This window comes from Scyliorhinus torazame, chromosome 22 (genome assembly GCF_047496885.1).
Source record: "Scyliorhinus torazame isolate Kashiwa2021f chromosome 22, sScyTor2.1, whole genome shotgun sequence".
Lineage (NCBI taxonomy): Eukaryota > Metazoa > Chordata > Chondrichthyes > Carcharhiniformes > Scyliorhinidae > Scyliorhinus > Scyliorhinus torazame.
Window position 1 is genome coordinate 30,165,417 of NC_092728.1, and position 15,508 is coordinate 30,180,924.

Below are 15,508 nucleotides of genomic sequence, written 5' to 3' on the forward strand. Positions count from 1 at the left end.
AGATCTATAAGGAGATAATCTACTGGGAGGGCACCCAGACAGGAGAGGTGAAGAGTTAGTGTGAGGAAGAACTGGGGAGGGAGGTGGGGGTAAGGGAGGAGGCTCTGAGGGTGAATGCATCCTCTTCGTGTGGTATGTTTAGCTTTATTCAATTTAAGGCACTCCATAGGGCGCACATGATAGTGGCCAGAGTGAGCAGGTTTTTTGAGGGGGTGGAGGATAGGGGTGGGTGGTGTGTGGGGGGACCAGCGAACCATGTCCACATGTTCTGGGCCATTCCAAAACTGGAGGGATTCTGGCGGCGGTTTGCAGACGCCATGTCTGAGGTACTGAGGGTGAAGGTTGTCCAAAGTCCAGAGGTGGCGATTTTTGGTGTTGGAAGGTGAGCCCGGGGGGGGGGGGGGGGGGCGGGCGATTGATCTTGCTGCAATGGAGGGACTCGGGGTCGCCGAAGCCAGGGGAGTGGGTGAGCAACCTCGCAAAATTCCTTAGATTGGAAAAAATTAAGTTCGCCTTGAGAGGGTCTGTGGAGGGGTTTGCCCGGAGAAGGAAACCGTTCACTGACTTCTTCAAGGATAATTAAAACATCAGCAAGGGGAGGGGCGGGGGACTTTGAGGTTAAATCATGGAGACAGGGAGGGTGGAGGGGAACGGCACGGAGGGTGGGGGGGAACGGCGGGGAGGGTGGAGGGGAACGGCGGGGAGGGTGGGGGGAACGGCGGGGAGGGTGGGGGGGAAACGGCGGGGAGGGTGGGGGAGAACGGCACGGAGGGTGGGGGGGAACGGCGGGGAGGGTACGGCGGGGAGGGTGGGGGGGGAACGGCGGGGAGGGTGGGGGAGAACGGCACGGAGGGTGGGGGGGGAACGGCACGGAGGGTGGGGGGAACGGCGGGGAGGGTGGGGGGGAACGGCACGGAGGGTGGGGGGGAACGGCACGGAGGGTGGGGGGGAACGGCACGGAGGGTGGGGGGCAATGGCGGGGAGGGTGGGGGAGAACGGCGCGGAGGGTGGGGGGGGAACGGCACGGAGGGTGGGGGGAACGGCGGGGAGGGTTGGGGGAACGGCGGGGAGGGTGGGGCAGTGGGGTCTTAGTTATTTATTTGTTAGACGATTTCCTGTTTGTTCTCTATTTGGTGTTGGTGGAGTTTGCTGAATGTATCTAAGTGCCTTAATAAAAATTTCCACCACCATTGACAGCTGGATGTGGCAGGACTGCAGAGCTTAGACTTGATCTGTTGGTTGTGGGATGGCTTTGCTCTGTCTATTACTTGCTGCTTATGTTACTTGGCACCACAAGTACTCCTGTGTTGTAGCTTCACCAGGTTGACACCTCATTTTTCGGTATGCCTGGTGTTGCTCCGGCTATGCTCTCCCGCACTCTTCGTTGAATCATTGATCCCCTGGCTTGGTGGCAATGATAAAGTGGGGACAATGCCGAGCCATGAGTTGCAGAATGTGGTTGAATAGAATTCTGCTGCTGATGGCCCACAGTGTCTCACGGCTGCCCAGTCTTGAGTTACTAGATCTGTTCTCAATCTATTGATGGTGGTAGTGCCACACAACACGATGTAGGGTATCGCCAACATGAAGACTTTGTCTCCACAAGGGCGGAGGTCACTCCAGCCCATACAGCCATGGACAGATACACTCCGGCCGATACAGCCATGGACAGATAGACTCCGGCCGATACAGCCATGGACAGATACACTCCGGCCGATACAGCCATGGACAGATAGACTCCGGCCGATACAGCCATGGACAGATACACTCCGGCCGATACAGCCATGTACAGATACACTCCGGCCGATACAGCCAAGGACAGATACACTCCGGCCGATACAGCCAAGGACAGATACACTCCGGCCGATACAGCCAAGGACAGATACACTCCGGCCGATACAGCCAAGGACAGATACACTCCGGCCGATACAGCCATGGACAGATACACTCCGGCCGATACAGCCAAGGACAGATACACTCCGGCCGATACAGCCATGGACAGATACACTCCGGCCGATACAGCCATGGACAGATACACTCCGGCCGATACAGCCATGGACAGATACACTCCGGCCGATACAGCCATGGACATACACTCCGGCCGATACTGCCATGGACAGAAACACTCCGGCCGATACAGCCATGGACATACACTCCGGCCGATACAGCCATGGACAGAAACACTCCGGCCGATACTGCCATGGACAGAAACACTCCGGCCGATACAGCCATGGACAGATACACTCCGGCCGATACAGCCATGGACAGATAGACTCCGGCCGATACAGCCATGGACAGATAGACTCCGGCCGATACAGCCATGTACAGATACACTCCGGCCGATAAAGCCATGGACAGAAACACTCCGGCCGATACAGCCATGGACAGATACACTCCGGCCGATACAGCCAAGGACAGATACACTCCGGCCGATACAGCCAAGGACAGATACACTCCGGCCGATACAGCCAAGGACAGATACACTCCGGCCGATACAGCCAAGGACAGATACACTCCGGCCGATACAGCCATGGACAGATACACTCCGGCCGATACAGCCAAGGACAGATACACTCCGGCCGATACAGCCATGGACAGATACACTCCGGCCGATACAGCCATGGACAGATACACTCCGGCCGATACTGCCATGGACAGAAACACTCCGGCCGATACAGCCATGGACATACACTCCGGCCGATACAGCCATGGACAGAAACACTCCGGCCGATACTGCCATGGACAGAAACACTCCGGCCGATACAGCCATGGACAGAAACACTCCGGCCGATACAGCCATGGACAGAAACACTCCGGCCGATACAGCCATGTACAGATACACTCCGGCCGATACAGCCATGGACAGATAGACTCCGGCCGATACAGCCATGGACAGATAGACTCCGGCCGATACAGCCATGTACAGATACACTCCGGCCGATAAAGCCATGGACAGAAACACTCCGGCCGATACAGCCATGGACAGATACACGCCGGCCGATGCAGCCATGGACAGATACACTCCGGCCGATACTGTCATGGACACACACATTCCGACAGGCAGGTTGGCGAGGACGAGATTGAGTCTGTTGTTCCCTCTTGTAGGTTCCCTCACCATCTGCCTCAGACCCAGTCGAACAAAGTTAGCATGTGAGGAAACCAGGGAGGACGGTGAGCAGGGGGTCGAGGGCACAGAGGCGCGAGTTTGAATGCAGTCTTTTGGCCGGGAATGTGGGAGGAGGTTCAGGGGTAAAGCACAGTGAATAATGGTAAAGGTGATGGGAAGGGGGCAGTGAGATGAAGAGAGCTGAGGGGGTCAGCAGAGATACAGGGGTAGGGGAAGGTCAGAGTTAGTGCTGGAAACACCTTGGGTAAACGGACAGCGGAGTGAGTGAAGTGTTGGGAGGGCAGGGGAGCAGGAGGAGTTTGAGTGGGAAAACAGTGGTATACGGGAGAGATACGATCAGGGGAAAAAAAGGGTGCAGGCGAAACAGAGTTATCCTGACAAGATCGCTTTCAGTCACGTGACCAAAATGAGTGACACCACATATTCGTTAGTTTGTCTCTTTATTAATTGCTGGCACATAATTTATACAAGTAGCTTAAAATTTCATTAAAATATTCACTTTTTACAAATCCATAATGATATCCTCCATTTAAAAAGATGTGCATTTACTCTGAGGCCAAATGCCACTGACGGACGGCCCAGTCCACCTCACATGGAGTGAAGAAATTTGGTGAAGAGCAGATACTGTAGAAATGTGGTTTAGCTCAGCCAGATTTGAGCTCAGCAAGATCCCACAATCAGCAATGAGGTAAATGATCCGCCTCCTCTTATTCAGTGACATTGCGTAAGGAATCAATACCTTCCCCAGGCTTTCAGACACTACGACACTCAACCCACCCACTCACCATTCAAGAGAGGGTCCCTGACAGTGGTATACGGGAGAGGATAGCCAACCAGAGAGGATGGCTTGCCCAGTGCGCTGCTCCCTCATTACTGACCCTCATACACTGCGGCACCCCCTAACCTCAGTACTGATCCTCCCAAAAGTGCAAAGATACCTCAGTACTGACCCTCCGACAGTGCAGCACTCCCTCAGGGCAGCATGGTAGCATTGTGGATAGCACAATTGCTTCACAGCTCCAGGGTCCCAGGTTCGATTCCGGCTTGGGTCACTGTCTGTGCAGAGTCTGCACATCCTCCCCGTGTGTGCGTGGGTTTCCTCCGGGTGCTCCGGTTTCCTCCCACAGTCCAAAGATGTGCAGGTTAGGTGGATTGGCCATGATAAATTGCCCTTCGTGTCCAAATTAGCCCTTAGTGCTGAGTGGGGTTACTGGGTTATGGGGATAGGGTGGAGGTGTGGGCTTGGGTAGGAGGATTAGTACTGACAGTGCAACGCTCCCTCAGTACTGACCCTCCGACAGTGCAGCACTCCCTCAGTACTGATCCTCCGACAATGCAACGCTCCCTCAGTACTGACCCTCCGACAGTGCAGCGCTCCCTCAGCACTGACCCTCTGACAGTGCAACGCTCCCTCAGTACTGATCCTCCGACAGTGCAGCACTCACTCAGTACTGACCCTCCGACAGTGCAACGCTCCCTCAGTTCTGACCCTTCGACAGTTGCAATACTCCCTCTGTACTGACCCTCCGACAGTGCGGCGCTCCCTCAGTACTGACCCTTCGACAGTTGCAATACTCCCTCAGTACTGACCCTCCGACAGTGCAGCACTCCCTCAGTACTGACCCTCCGACAGTGCAGCACTCCCTCAGTACTGACCCTCCGACAGTGTGACGCTCCCACAGTACTGAACCTCCTACAGTGCAATGCTCCCTCAGTATTGATCCTCTGACAGTGCAACGCTCCCTCATTACTGACCCTTCGACAGTTGCAATACTCCCTCAGTACTGACCCTCCGACAGTGCAGCACTCCCTCAGTACTGACCCTTCGACAGTTGCAATACTCCCTCAGTACTGACCCTCCGACAGTGCAATACTCCCTCAGTACTGACCCTCCGACAGTGCAGCACTCACTCGGCGCTCCGGTTACAGACTCCCCGGCAGTGCAGAGCTCCTTCAGTACTAACCCACCGACAGTGCTGCGCTCCCTCAGTACTGACTCTCCGACAGTGCTGAGCTCCCTCAGTACTGACTCTCCGGCAGTGCTGAGCTCCCTCAGTACTGACCCGACAGTGCAGCGCTCCCTCAGTAGTGGCCCGCCGGCAGTGCGGAGCTCCCTGTTACAGACTGCCCGGCAGTGCGGCGCTCCCTCAGTACTGACTCTCCTGCAGTGCGGAGCTCCTTCAGTACTGACCCGACAGTGCAGTGCTCCCTCAGTAGTGGCCCTCCGGCTGTGCAGCACTCCCACAGTACTGGCCCTCTGGCAGTGCGGAGTTCCCTCAGTACTAACATTCCTACAATACAGTGCTTTCTCAGCACTGACCCTGATAGTGCGGCACACCCTCAGCACTGACCCTCCGAGAGTGCAGTGCTCACTCAGTACTGGCCCTCTGGCAGTGCGGAGTTCCCTCAGTACTAACCCTCCCACAGTACAGTGATCTCTCAGCACTGACCCTGATAGTGCGGCACACCCTCAGCACTGACCCTCCGAGAGTGCAGTGCTCACTCAGTACTGGCCCTCCGGCAGTGCGGAGTTCCCTCAGTACTAACCCTCCTACAATACAGTGATCTCTCAGCACTGACCCTGATAGTGCGGCACACCCTCAGCACTGACCCTCCGAGAGTGCAGTGCTCACTCAGTACTGGCCCTCTGGCAGTGCGGAGTTCCCTCAGTACTAACCCTCCTACAATACAGTGATCTCTCAGCACTGACCCTGATAGTGCGGCACACCCTCAGCACTGACCCTCCGAGAGTGCAGTGCTCACTCGATAATGGCACAAAGTTCTGGGGTTCGAACTCAAAGACGTCTGACAGAGGCAAGAATGAGACTAAGTGTGAAGATTACTCATCTCCCCTTTACCCTCCTCCCAGTCCCACTGACCCCTTGCTGCCCTCCCGAATAGCCTTATCCTGATGGGTATCCAGTCGCAGACGCATTGGTTCTCCCAGCAAGTGAAACATCCTCTCCCAGCAGTGTTCTTTTCTGATCATGGCCACCCCTTCCCCCTGCTAACTTTCACCTCCTGTCTGCTACCTGTCTATAATTTCCAGAAGCTTCCCTCTACCTGGCACTAGCCAGGGCCCAGGTGCCAGGATGCCTCGCAGCCTGCCCCGCCTTCTGTCCCCGCACTCCCTCCGGCTGCCACACTGAGCACAGTACTTTTCTTCAGCCGCCCTCTGGCCTGACCGCAGGACCCCGCCAGCGAAGTCCAGACCCCTCCCGATCATCGAGCTCATTTGCCTTTGCTCATCGAAGTTGCCACTGGACAAGCCCTGCTGACTAGGGGAGGCCTCCCCACCCCCCAAATCAGTCTCCCCATCCCCCGAATCAGTCTCCCCATCCCCCGAATCAGTCTCCCCATCCCCCGAATCAGTCTCCTCATCCTCCCAATCTGTCTCACTGCTCCCCTCGCCATGTTGACCAGTGTCCGGAATTGCCTGGAGCTTAGTGTGGTCGAGGAGAGCCTGGGGCCTTGTGTGGTCGAGGAGAGCCTGGGGCCTTGTGTGGTCGAGGAGAGCCTGGGGCCTTGTGTGGTCGAGGAGAGCCTGTGGCCTTGTGTGGTCGACGAGAGCCTGGGGCCTTGTGTGGTCGAGGAGAGCCTGTGGCCTTGTGTGGTCATGGAGAGCCTGGGGCACAGTAATGAGGAAAGCCTGGGGCTCAGTGTGGTCATGGAGAGCCTGGGGCCTGGTGTGGTCATGGAGAGCCTGGGGCACAGTAATGAGGAAAGCCTGGGGCTCAGTGTGGTCATGGAGAGCATGGGGCCTGGTGTGGTCATGGAGAGCCTGGGGCCAAGCCTTGAGGAGAGCCTGGGGCCTCGCGTGATCATGAACAGCCTGAGATCCTGGGTCACGGAGGGCTTCAGGCCCTTTCTCATCGTACTGTCCTTTGCCCAGCCGATTGCCTCCCCGGTGTTTTTTTGTGTTGGGTTGGCTGCCCAGGTATTCTTTCCAGGTCCTTGATGCCCTATTACCTCGGGCCTTGACCTCAATCACCTCAGCCAGCTCACCCATCATCCCAGGAGGTGCTGGCTCAGAGGAGAGCAACGCAGTGGCATAGTGGGACTCAGGCTCCAGGCTACCCTGTGTCTCACGAGAGAGGGACTCACTCTGGCCCCTGGGGATTTGGGACGTAGACAGACGACGGTGTGGAAGCAATGTGACTCCTGTGAGCTCCGCCACTCCTGCGACATTAGGACCTGTGAAGATACAAAAGGCTCAGGTTATATTAGCCCAAAATTTACTTAGAAAAGCACAGAGTACCAGTATTGCAGTAGCTTTCCAGGGAGTGTCTGATGGGGAGAGTGTAGATGGAGTTTTACTCTGTATCAAACAGCGTGCTACCTGTATTGATGGGGTCAGCATAGAGGGAGCTTTACTCTGTATCTATCCCTGTGCTAACCCTGTGCTGTATCTGTCCTGGGAGTGTTTGATGGGGACAGTGTAGAAGGAGCTTTACTCTGTAACTAACCCCATGCTGTACCTGTCCTGGGAGTGTTTCATGAGGACAGTGTAGTGAGAGCTTTACTCTGTATCTAACCCAGTGTTGTACCTGTTCTGGGAGTGTTTGATGGGGACAGTGTAGAAGGAGCTTTACTCTATATCCAACCCCGTGCTGTACCTGTCCTGGGAGTGTTTGATGGGGACAGTGTAGAGGGAGCTTTACTCTGTATCTAACTCCGTGCTGTACCTGTCCTGGGAGTGTTTCATGAGGACAGTGTAGTGAGAGCTTTACTCTGTATCTAACCCCGTGTTGTACCTGTTCTGGGAGTGTTTGATGGGGACAGTGTAGAAGGAGCTTTACTCTATATCCAACCCCGTGCTGTACCTGTCCTGGGAGTGTTTGATGGGGACAGTGTAGAGGGAGCTTTACTCTGTATCTAACTCCGTGCTGTACCTGTCCTGGGAGTGTTTCATGAGGACAGTGTAGTGAGAGCTTTACTCTGTATCTAACCCCGTGTTGTACCTGTCCTGGGAATGTTTGATGGGGACAGTGCAGAGGGAGCTTTACTCTGTATCTAACCCCGTGCTGTACCTGTCCTGGGAGTGTTTGAGGGGGACAGTGTAGAAGGAGCTTTACTCTGTATCTAACCCCGTTCTGTACCTGTCCTGGGAGTGTTTGATGAGGACAGTGTCGAGGGAGCTTTACTCTGTATCTAACCCCTTGCTGTACCTGTCCTGGGAGTGTTTGATGGGGACAGTGTGGAGGGAGCTTTATTCTGTATATAACCCCGTGCTGTACCTGTCCTGGGAGTGTTTGATGGGGACAGTGTAGAGGGAGGTTTACTCTGTATCTAACCCCGTGCTGTACCTGTCCTGGGAGTGTTTGATGGGGACACTGTAGAGGGAGCTTTACTCTGTATCTAACCCTGTGACTACCTGTCCTGGGAGTGTTCAATGGGGACAGTGTCGAGCTCTATTTTGTATCGATCCCCGGTTCTGGGAGTGTTTGATGGGCTGGGGTGGTCCCGGCGGATTGGAAATTAGCAAACGTGACACCACTGTTTAAAAAAGGAGGTAGGCAGAAAGCGGGTAATTATAGGCCAGTGAGCTTAACTTCGGTAGTAGGGAAGATGCTGGAATCTATCATCAAGGAAGAAATAGCGAGGCATCTGGATGGAAATTGTCCCATTGGACAGACGCAGCATGGGTTCATAAAGGGCAGGTCGTGCCTAACTAATTTAGTGGAATTATTTGAGGACATTAACAGTGCGGTAGATAACGGGGAGCCAATGGATGTGGTATATCTGGATTTCCAGAAAGCCTTTGACAAGGTGCCACACAAAAGGTTGTTGCATAAGATAAAGATGCATGGCATTAAGGGGAAAGTAGTAGCATAGATAGAGGATTGGTTAATTAATAGAAAGCAAAGAGTGGGGATTAATGGGTGTTTCTCTGGTTGGCAATCAGTAGCTGGTGGTGTCCCTCAGGGATCAGTGTTGGGCCCACAACTGTTCACAATTTACATAGATGATTTGGAGTTGGGGACCAAGGGCAATGTGTCCAAGTTTGCAGACGACACTAAGATAAGTGGTAAAGCAAAAAGTGCAGAGGATACTGGAAGTCTGCAGAGGGATTTGGATAGGCTAAGTGAATGGGCTAGGGTCTGGCAGATGGAATACAATGTTGACAAATGTGAGGTTAACCATTTTGGTAGGAATAACAGCAAAAGGGATTATTATTTAAATGATAAAATATTAAAACATGCTGCTGTGCAGAGAGACCTGGGTGTGCTAGTGCATGAGTCGCAGAAAGTTGGTTTAACAGATGATTAAGAAGGCAAATGGAATTTTGTCCTTCATTGCGAGAGGGATGGAGTTTAAGACTAGGGAGGTTCTGCTGCAATTGTATAAGGTCACATCTGGAGTATTGTGTTCAGTTTTGGTCTCCTTACTTGAGAAAGGACGTGCTGGCACTGGAGGGTGTGCAGAGGAGATTCACTAGGTTAATCCCAGAGCTGAAGGGGTTGGATTACGAGGAGAGGTTGAGTAGACTGGGACTGTACTTGTTGGAATTTAGAAGGATGAGGGGGGATCTTATAGAAACATATAAGATTATGAAGGGAATAGATAGGATAGATGCGGGCAGGTTGTTTCCACTGGCGGGTGAAAGCAGAACTAGGGGGCATAGCCTCAAAATAAGGGGAAGTTGATTTAGGACTGAGTTTAGGAGGAACTTCTTCACCCAAAGGGTTGTGAATCTATGGAATTCCTTGCCCAGTGAAGCAGTAGAGGCTCCTTCATTAAATGTTTTTAAGATAAAGATAGATAGTTTTTTGAAGAATAAAGGGATTAAGGGTTATGGTGTTCGGGCCGGAAAGTGGAGCTGAGTCCACAAAAGATCAGCCATGATCTCATTGAATGGTGGAGCAGGCTTGAGGGACCAGATGGCCTACTCCTGCTCCTAGTTCTTATGTTCTTATGACAGTGTGGAGGGAGATTTTGTCTGTGTCTAACCCCACCCTTTGGAGTGTTTGATGGGGACAGAGTAGATCTTTACTCTGTAGGTAATTCCGTGCTGTACCTGACACTGGGACTGTCTGATGGGGACATTATAGGGGAGACTGACTCTGTATCTACCCCCATGCTGTAACTGTAATGGGAGAGTTTGATGGGGAAGTGTAGTGGGAGCTTTACTCTGTATCTAATCCAGTTCTGCACCCATCCAATGATTGTTCGATGGGGACAATGTAGAAGGAGTTTTACTCTGTATCTAACCCCATGTTGTTCCTGTCCTGGGAGTGTTTGATGGGGAGAGTGTAGAGGGAGCTTTACTCTGTATTTAACCCTGTGCTGTCCCTGTCCTGGGAGTGTTTGATGGGGACAGTGTGGAGGGAGCTTTACTCTGTATCTAACCCCGTGCTGTACCTGTCCCGGGAGTGTTTGATGGGGACAGTGTAGAGGCAGCTTTACTCTGTGTCTAACCCCGTGCTGTCCCTGGCCTGGGAGTGTTTGATATGGACAGTGTAGAGGGAGCTTTACTCTGTATCCAACCCCGTGCTGTACCTGGCCTGGGAGTGTTTGATGGGGAGAGTGTAGAGGGAGCTTTACTCTGTATCTAACCCCGTGCTGTACCTGTCCCGGGAGTGTTTGATGGGGACAGTGTAGAGGCAGCTTTACTCTGTATCTAACCCCGTGCTGTCCCTGGCCTGGGAGTGTTTGATAGGGACAGTGTAGAGGGAGCTTTACTCTGTATCCAACCCCGTGCTGTACCTGGCCTGGGAGTGTTTGATGGGGAGAGTGTAGAGGTAGCTTTACTCTGTATCTAACCGCGTGCTGTACCTGTCCTGGGAGTGTTTGATGGGGACAGTGTGGAGGGAGCTTTACTCTGTATCTAACCCTGTGCTGTCCCTGTCCTGGGAGTGTTTTATGGGGACAATGTAGAGGGAGATTTACTCTGTATCTAACTCCGTGCTCTGCCAGTCACGAGAGTGTTTGATGGGGACAGTTTAGAGGGAGCTTTACTCTGTATCTAGTCTGATTATTTCACTCCACGCATTTCTCTCTGTTTCTCGAGGTTACTATATTACAGCTGCTCATCCGTGTGCTCGGTACGGTCTGAACAAGCAGAAATGTAAACGCCCAAATTCTGCCCTGAAGGCAAAATCAAGCAGTACTATTTGATAATTGGAGTAAATACAGCACACAATGAGTGACCACAGAGCAAGAACAAGCAAAAGCTAACAAGGCGTGTCAGTGTCTTTAGCTTGGGAATTTATACAGGGATATGGGGAGAGAGCATGGGCAGTGGGATTAATTGGGGATTTATACAGGGCTATGGGGAGAGAGTTGCGCAGTGGGAATAGTTTGGGGATTGACACTGGGTTATGGGGTGAGAGTGGTGCAGAGGGATTCGTTTGGGCTTGACCAACGCTATGGGGAAAGTTTGTTGTAGTGGGAGTAGATTGGGATTGACGGTGTTAATACAGGGGTATGGGGAGAATGGGGCAGTGGGAGTAGTTTGGCTATGGTAAGAGTGGAGCAGTGAAAGTAATTTGGGGTCTGATACAGGGCAATAGGAGAGCAGGATTGATATTGGGTTATGGGGAGAGAGTGGAATTCGTTTGAGTTTGATTGGACACTGGGATTAGTTTGGGATTGGACACTGGGATTAGTTTGGGTTTGATTGGACACTGGGATTAGTTTGGGTTTGGACACTGGGATTAGTTTGGGTTTGGACACTGGGATTAGTTTGGGTTTGGACACTTGGATTAGTTTGGGTTTGATTGGACACTGGAATTAGTTTGGGTTAGGACACTGGGATTAGTTTGGGTTTGATTGGACAGAGGGACAGGGATATTGGGATTAGTTTGGGTTTGGACACTGGGATTAGTTTGGGTTTAGACACTGGGATTAGTTTGGGTTTGGACACTGTGATTAGTTTGGGTTTGGACACTGGGATTAGTTTGGGTTTGATTGGACACTGGGATTAGTTTGGGTTTGGACATTGGGACAGTGGGATTAATTTGGGTTTGGACACTGGGATTAGTTTGGGTTTGTTTGGACACTGGGATTAGTTTGGGTTTGATTGGACACTGGGATTAGTTTGGGTTTGATTGGACACTGGGATTATTTTGGCTTTGATTGGACACTGGGATTAGTTTGGCTTTGATTGGACACTGGGATTAGTTTGGGTTTGGACACTGGGATTAGTTTGGGTTTGGACACTGGGATTCGTTTAGGTTTGGACACTGGGATTCGTTTGGGTTTGGACACTGGGATTAGTTTGGGTTTGATTGGACACTGGGATTAGTTTGGGGTTGGACACTGGGATTAGTTTGGGTTTGGACACTAGGATTATTTTGGGTTTGAATGGACACTGGGATTAGTTTGGATTTGATTGGACACTGGGATTAGTTTGGGTTTTATCACAGGGACAACTGGGATTAGTTTGGGATTGGAAACTGGGATTAGTTTGGGATTGGACAATGGGACAACTAGGATTAGTTTGGGTTTGGACACTGGGATTAGTTTGGGTTTGGACACTGGGATTAGTTTGGGTTTGGACACTGGGATTAGTTTGGGTTTGATTGGACACTGGGATTATTTTGGCTTTGATTGGACACTGGGATTAGTTTGGGTTTAGACACTGGGATTAGTTTGGGTTTGGACATTGGGATTAGTTTGGGATTGGACAGAGAGACACTGGGATTAGTTTGGGTTTGGACACTGGGATTAGTTTGGGTTTGTACACTGGGATTAGTTTGGGTTTGGACACTGGGATTAGTTTGGGTTTGATTGGACACTGGGATTAGTTTGGGTTTGGACAGTGGGATTAGTTTGGGTTTGGACATTGGGATTAGTTTGGGGTTGGACACTGGGATTAGTTTGGGTTTGGACACTTGGATTAGTTTGGGTTTGAATGGGCACTGGGATTAGTTTGGATTTGATTGGACACTGGGATTAGTTTGGGTTTTGTCACAGGGACAACTGGGATTAGTTTGGGATTGGAAACTGGGATTAGTTTGAGATTGGACAATGGAACAACTAGGATTAGTTTGGGTTTGGACACTGTGATTAGTTTGGGTTTGGACACTGTGATTAGTTTGGGTTTGGACACTGGGATTAGTTTGGATTTGGACACTGGGATTAGTTTGGGTTTGAATACTGGGAATAGTTTGGGATTGGACACTGGGATTAGTTTGGGTTTGGACACTGGGATTAGTTTGGGTTTGGACACTGGGATTAGTTTGGGTTTGGACACTGGGCTTAGTTTGGGTTTGGACACTGGGATTAGTTTGTGTTTGGATACTGGGATTAGTTTGGGATTGGACACTGGGATTTTTTTGGGTTTGGACACTGGGATTAGTTTGGGTTTGGACACTGGGATTAGTTTGGGTTTGATTGGACACTGGGATTAGTTTGTGTTTGGACACTGGGATTAGTTTGGGTTTGATTGGACACTGGGTTTAGTTTGGGTTTGGACACTGGGATTAGTTTGGGTTTGATTGGACGCTGGGATTATTTTGGGTTTGATTGGAAACTGGGATTAGTTTGGGTTTGATTGGACACTGGGATTAGTTTGGGTTTGGACACTGGGATTAGTTTGGTCTTGGACACTGGGATTAGTTTGGTCTTGGACATTGGGACAGTGGGATTAATTTGGGTTTGATTGGACAGAGAGACACTGGGATTAGTTTGGGTTTGGACACAGGAACAGTGGGATTAGTTTGGGTTTGGACACTGGGATTATGTTGGGTTTGGACACTGGGATTAGTTTGGGTTTGGACACTGGGATTAGTTTGGGTTTGGACACTGGGATTAGTTTGGGTTTGATTGGACACTGGGATTAGTTTGGGTTTGGACACTGGGATTAGTTTGGGTTTGATTGGACACTGGGTTTAGTTTGGGTTTGGACACTGGGATTAGTTTGGGTTTGATTGGACACTGGAATTAGTTTGGGATTGGACACTGGGACAACTGGGATTCGTTTGGGTTTGATTGGACACTGGGATTATTTTGGGTTTGATTGGACACTGGGATTAGTTTGGGTTTGATTGGACACTGGGATTAGTTTGGGTTTGGACACTGGGATTAGTTTGGTCTTGGACACTGGGATTAGTTTGGTCTTGGACATTGGGACAGTGGGATTAATTTGGGTTTGATTGGGCAGAGAGACACTGGGATTAGTTTGGGTTTGGACACAGGGACAGTGGGATTAGTTTGGGTTTGGACACTGGGATTAGTTTGGGTTTGTTTGGACATTGGGATTAGTTTGGGTTTGTTTGGACACTGGGTTTAGTTTAGTCTTGGACATTGGGACAGTGGGATTAATTTGGGTTTGATTGGACAGAGAGACACTGGGATTAGTTTGGGTTTGGACACAGGAACAGTGGGATTAGTTTGGGTTTGGACACTGGGATTAGTTTGGGTTTATTTGGACATTGGGATTAGTTTGGGTTTGATTGGACACTGGGATTATTTTGGGTTTGATTGGACACTGGGATTAGTTTGGGTTTGATTGGACACTGGGATTAGTTTGGGTTTGGACACTGGGATTAGTTTGGGTTTGGACACTGGGACTAGTTTGGGTTTGGACACTGGGACTAGTTTGGGTTTGATTGGACACTGGGATTAGTTTGGGTTTGTACACTGGGATTAGTTTGGGTTTGTACACTGGGATTAGTTTGGGTTTGGACACTGGGATTAGTTTGGTTTGGACACTGGGATTAGTTTGGGTTTGATTGGACACTGGGATTAGTTTGGGTTTAGACACTGGGATTAGTTTGGGTTTGATTCGACACTGGGATTAGTTTGGGTTTGATTGGACACTGGGATTAGTTTGGGTTTGATTGGACACTGGGATTATTTTGGCTTTGATTGGACACTGGGATTAGTTTGGCTTTGATTGGACACTGGGATTAGTTTGGGTTTAGACACTGGGATTAGTTTGGGTTTGGACATTGGGATTAGTTTGGGATTGGACAGAGAGACACTGGGATTAGTTTGGGTTTGGACACTGGGATTAGTTTGGGTTTGGACACTGGGATTCGTTTGGGTTTGGACACTGGGATTAGTTTGGGTTTGATTGGACACTGGGATTAGTTTGGGTTTGGACAGTGGGATTAGTTTGGGTTTGTACACTGGGATTAGTTTGGGGTTGGACACTGGGATTAGTTTGGGTTTGGACACTAGGATTAGTTTGGGTTTGAATGGACACTGGGATTAGTTTGGATTTGATTAGACACTGGAATTTGTTTGGGTTTCATCACAGGGACAACTGGGATTAGTTTGGGATTGGAAACTGGGATTAGTTTGGGATTGGACAATGGGACAACTAGGATTAGTTTGGGTTTGGACACTGTGATTAGTTTGGGTTTGGACACTGGGATTAGTTTGGGTTTGAACACTGGAATTAGTTTGGGTTTGGACACTGGGATTAGTTTG

General features: G+C 50.8%; 1 protein-coding gene across 1 annotated transcript in view; it reads right to left on the minus strand.

The window, feature by feature from the left end:
- Nucleotides 1-6,155: 6,155 nt before the first annotated feature.
- Nucleotides 6,156-15,508, minus strand: part of LOC140399459 (membrane-associated guanylate kinase, WW and PDZ domain-containing protein 3-like) — a 259,100-nt gene continuing 249,747 nt past the window's right edge. The window contains exon 16 of the mRNA XM_072489036.1: nt 6,156-7,321. Within this exon, the coding sequence (XP_072345137.1) occupies nt 6,156-7,321 (1,166 nt within the window). The remainder of the gene's footprint in view (nt 7,322-15,508) is intronic.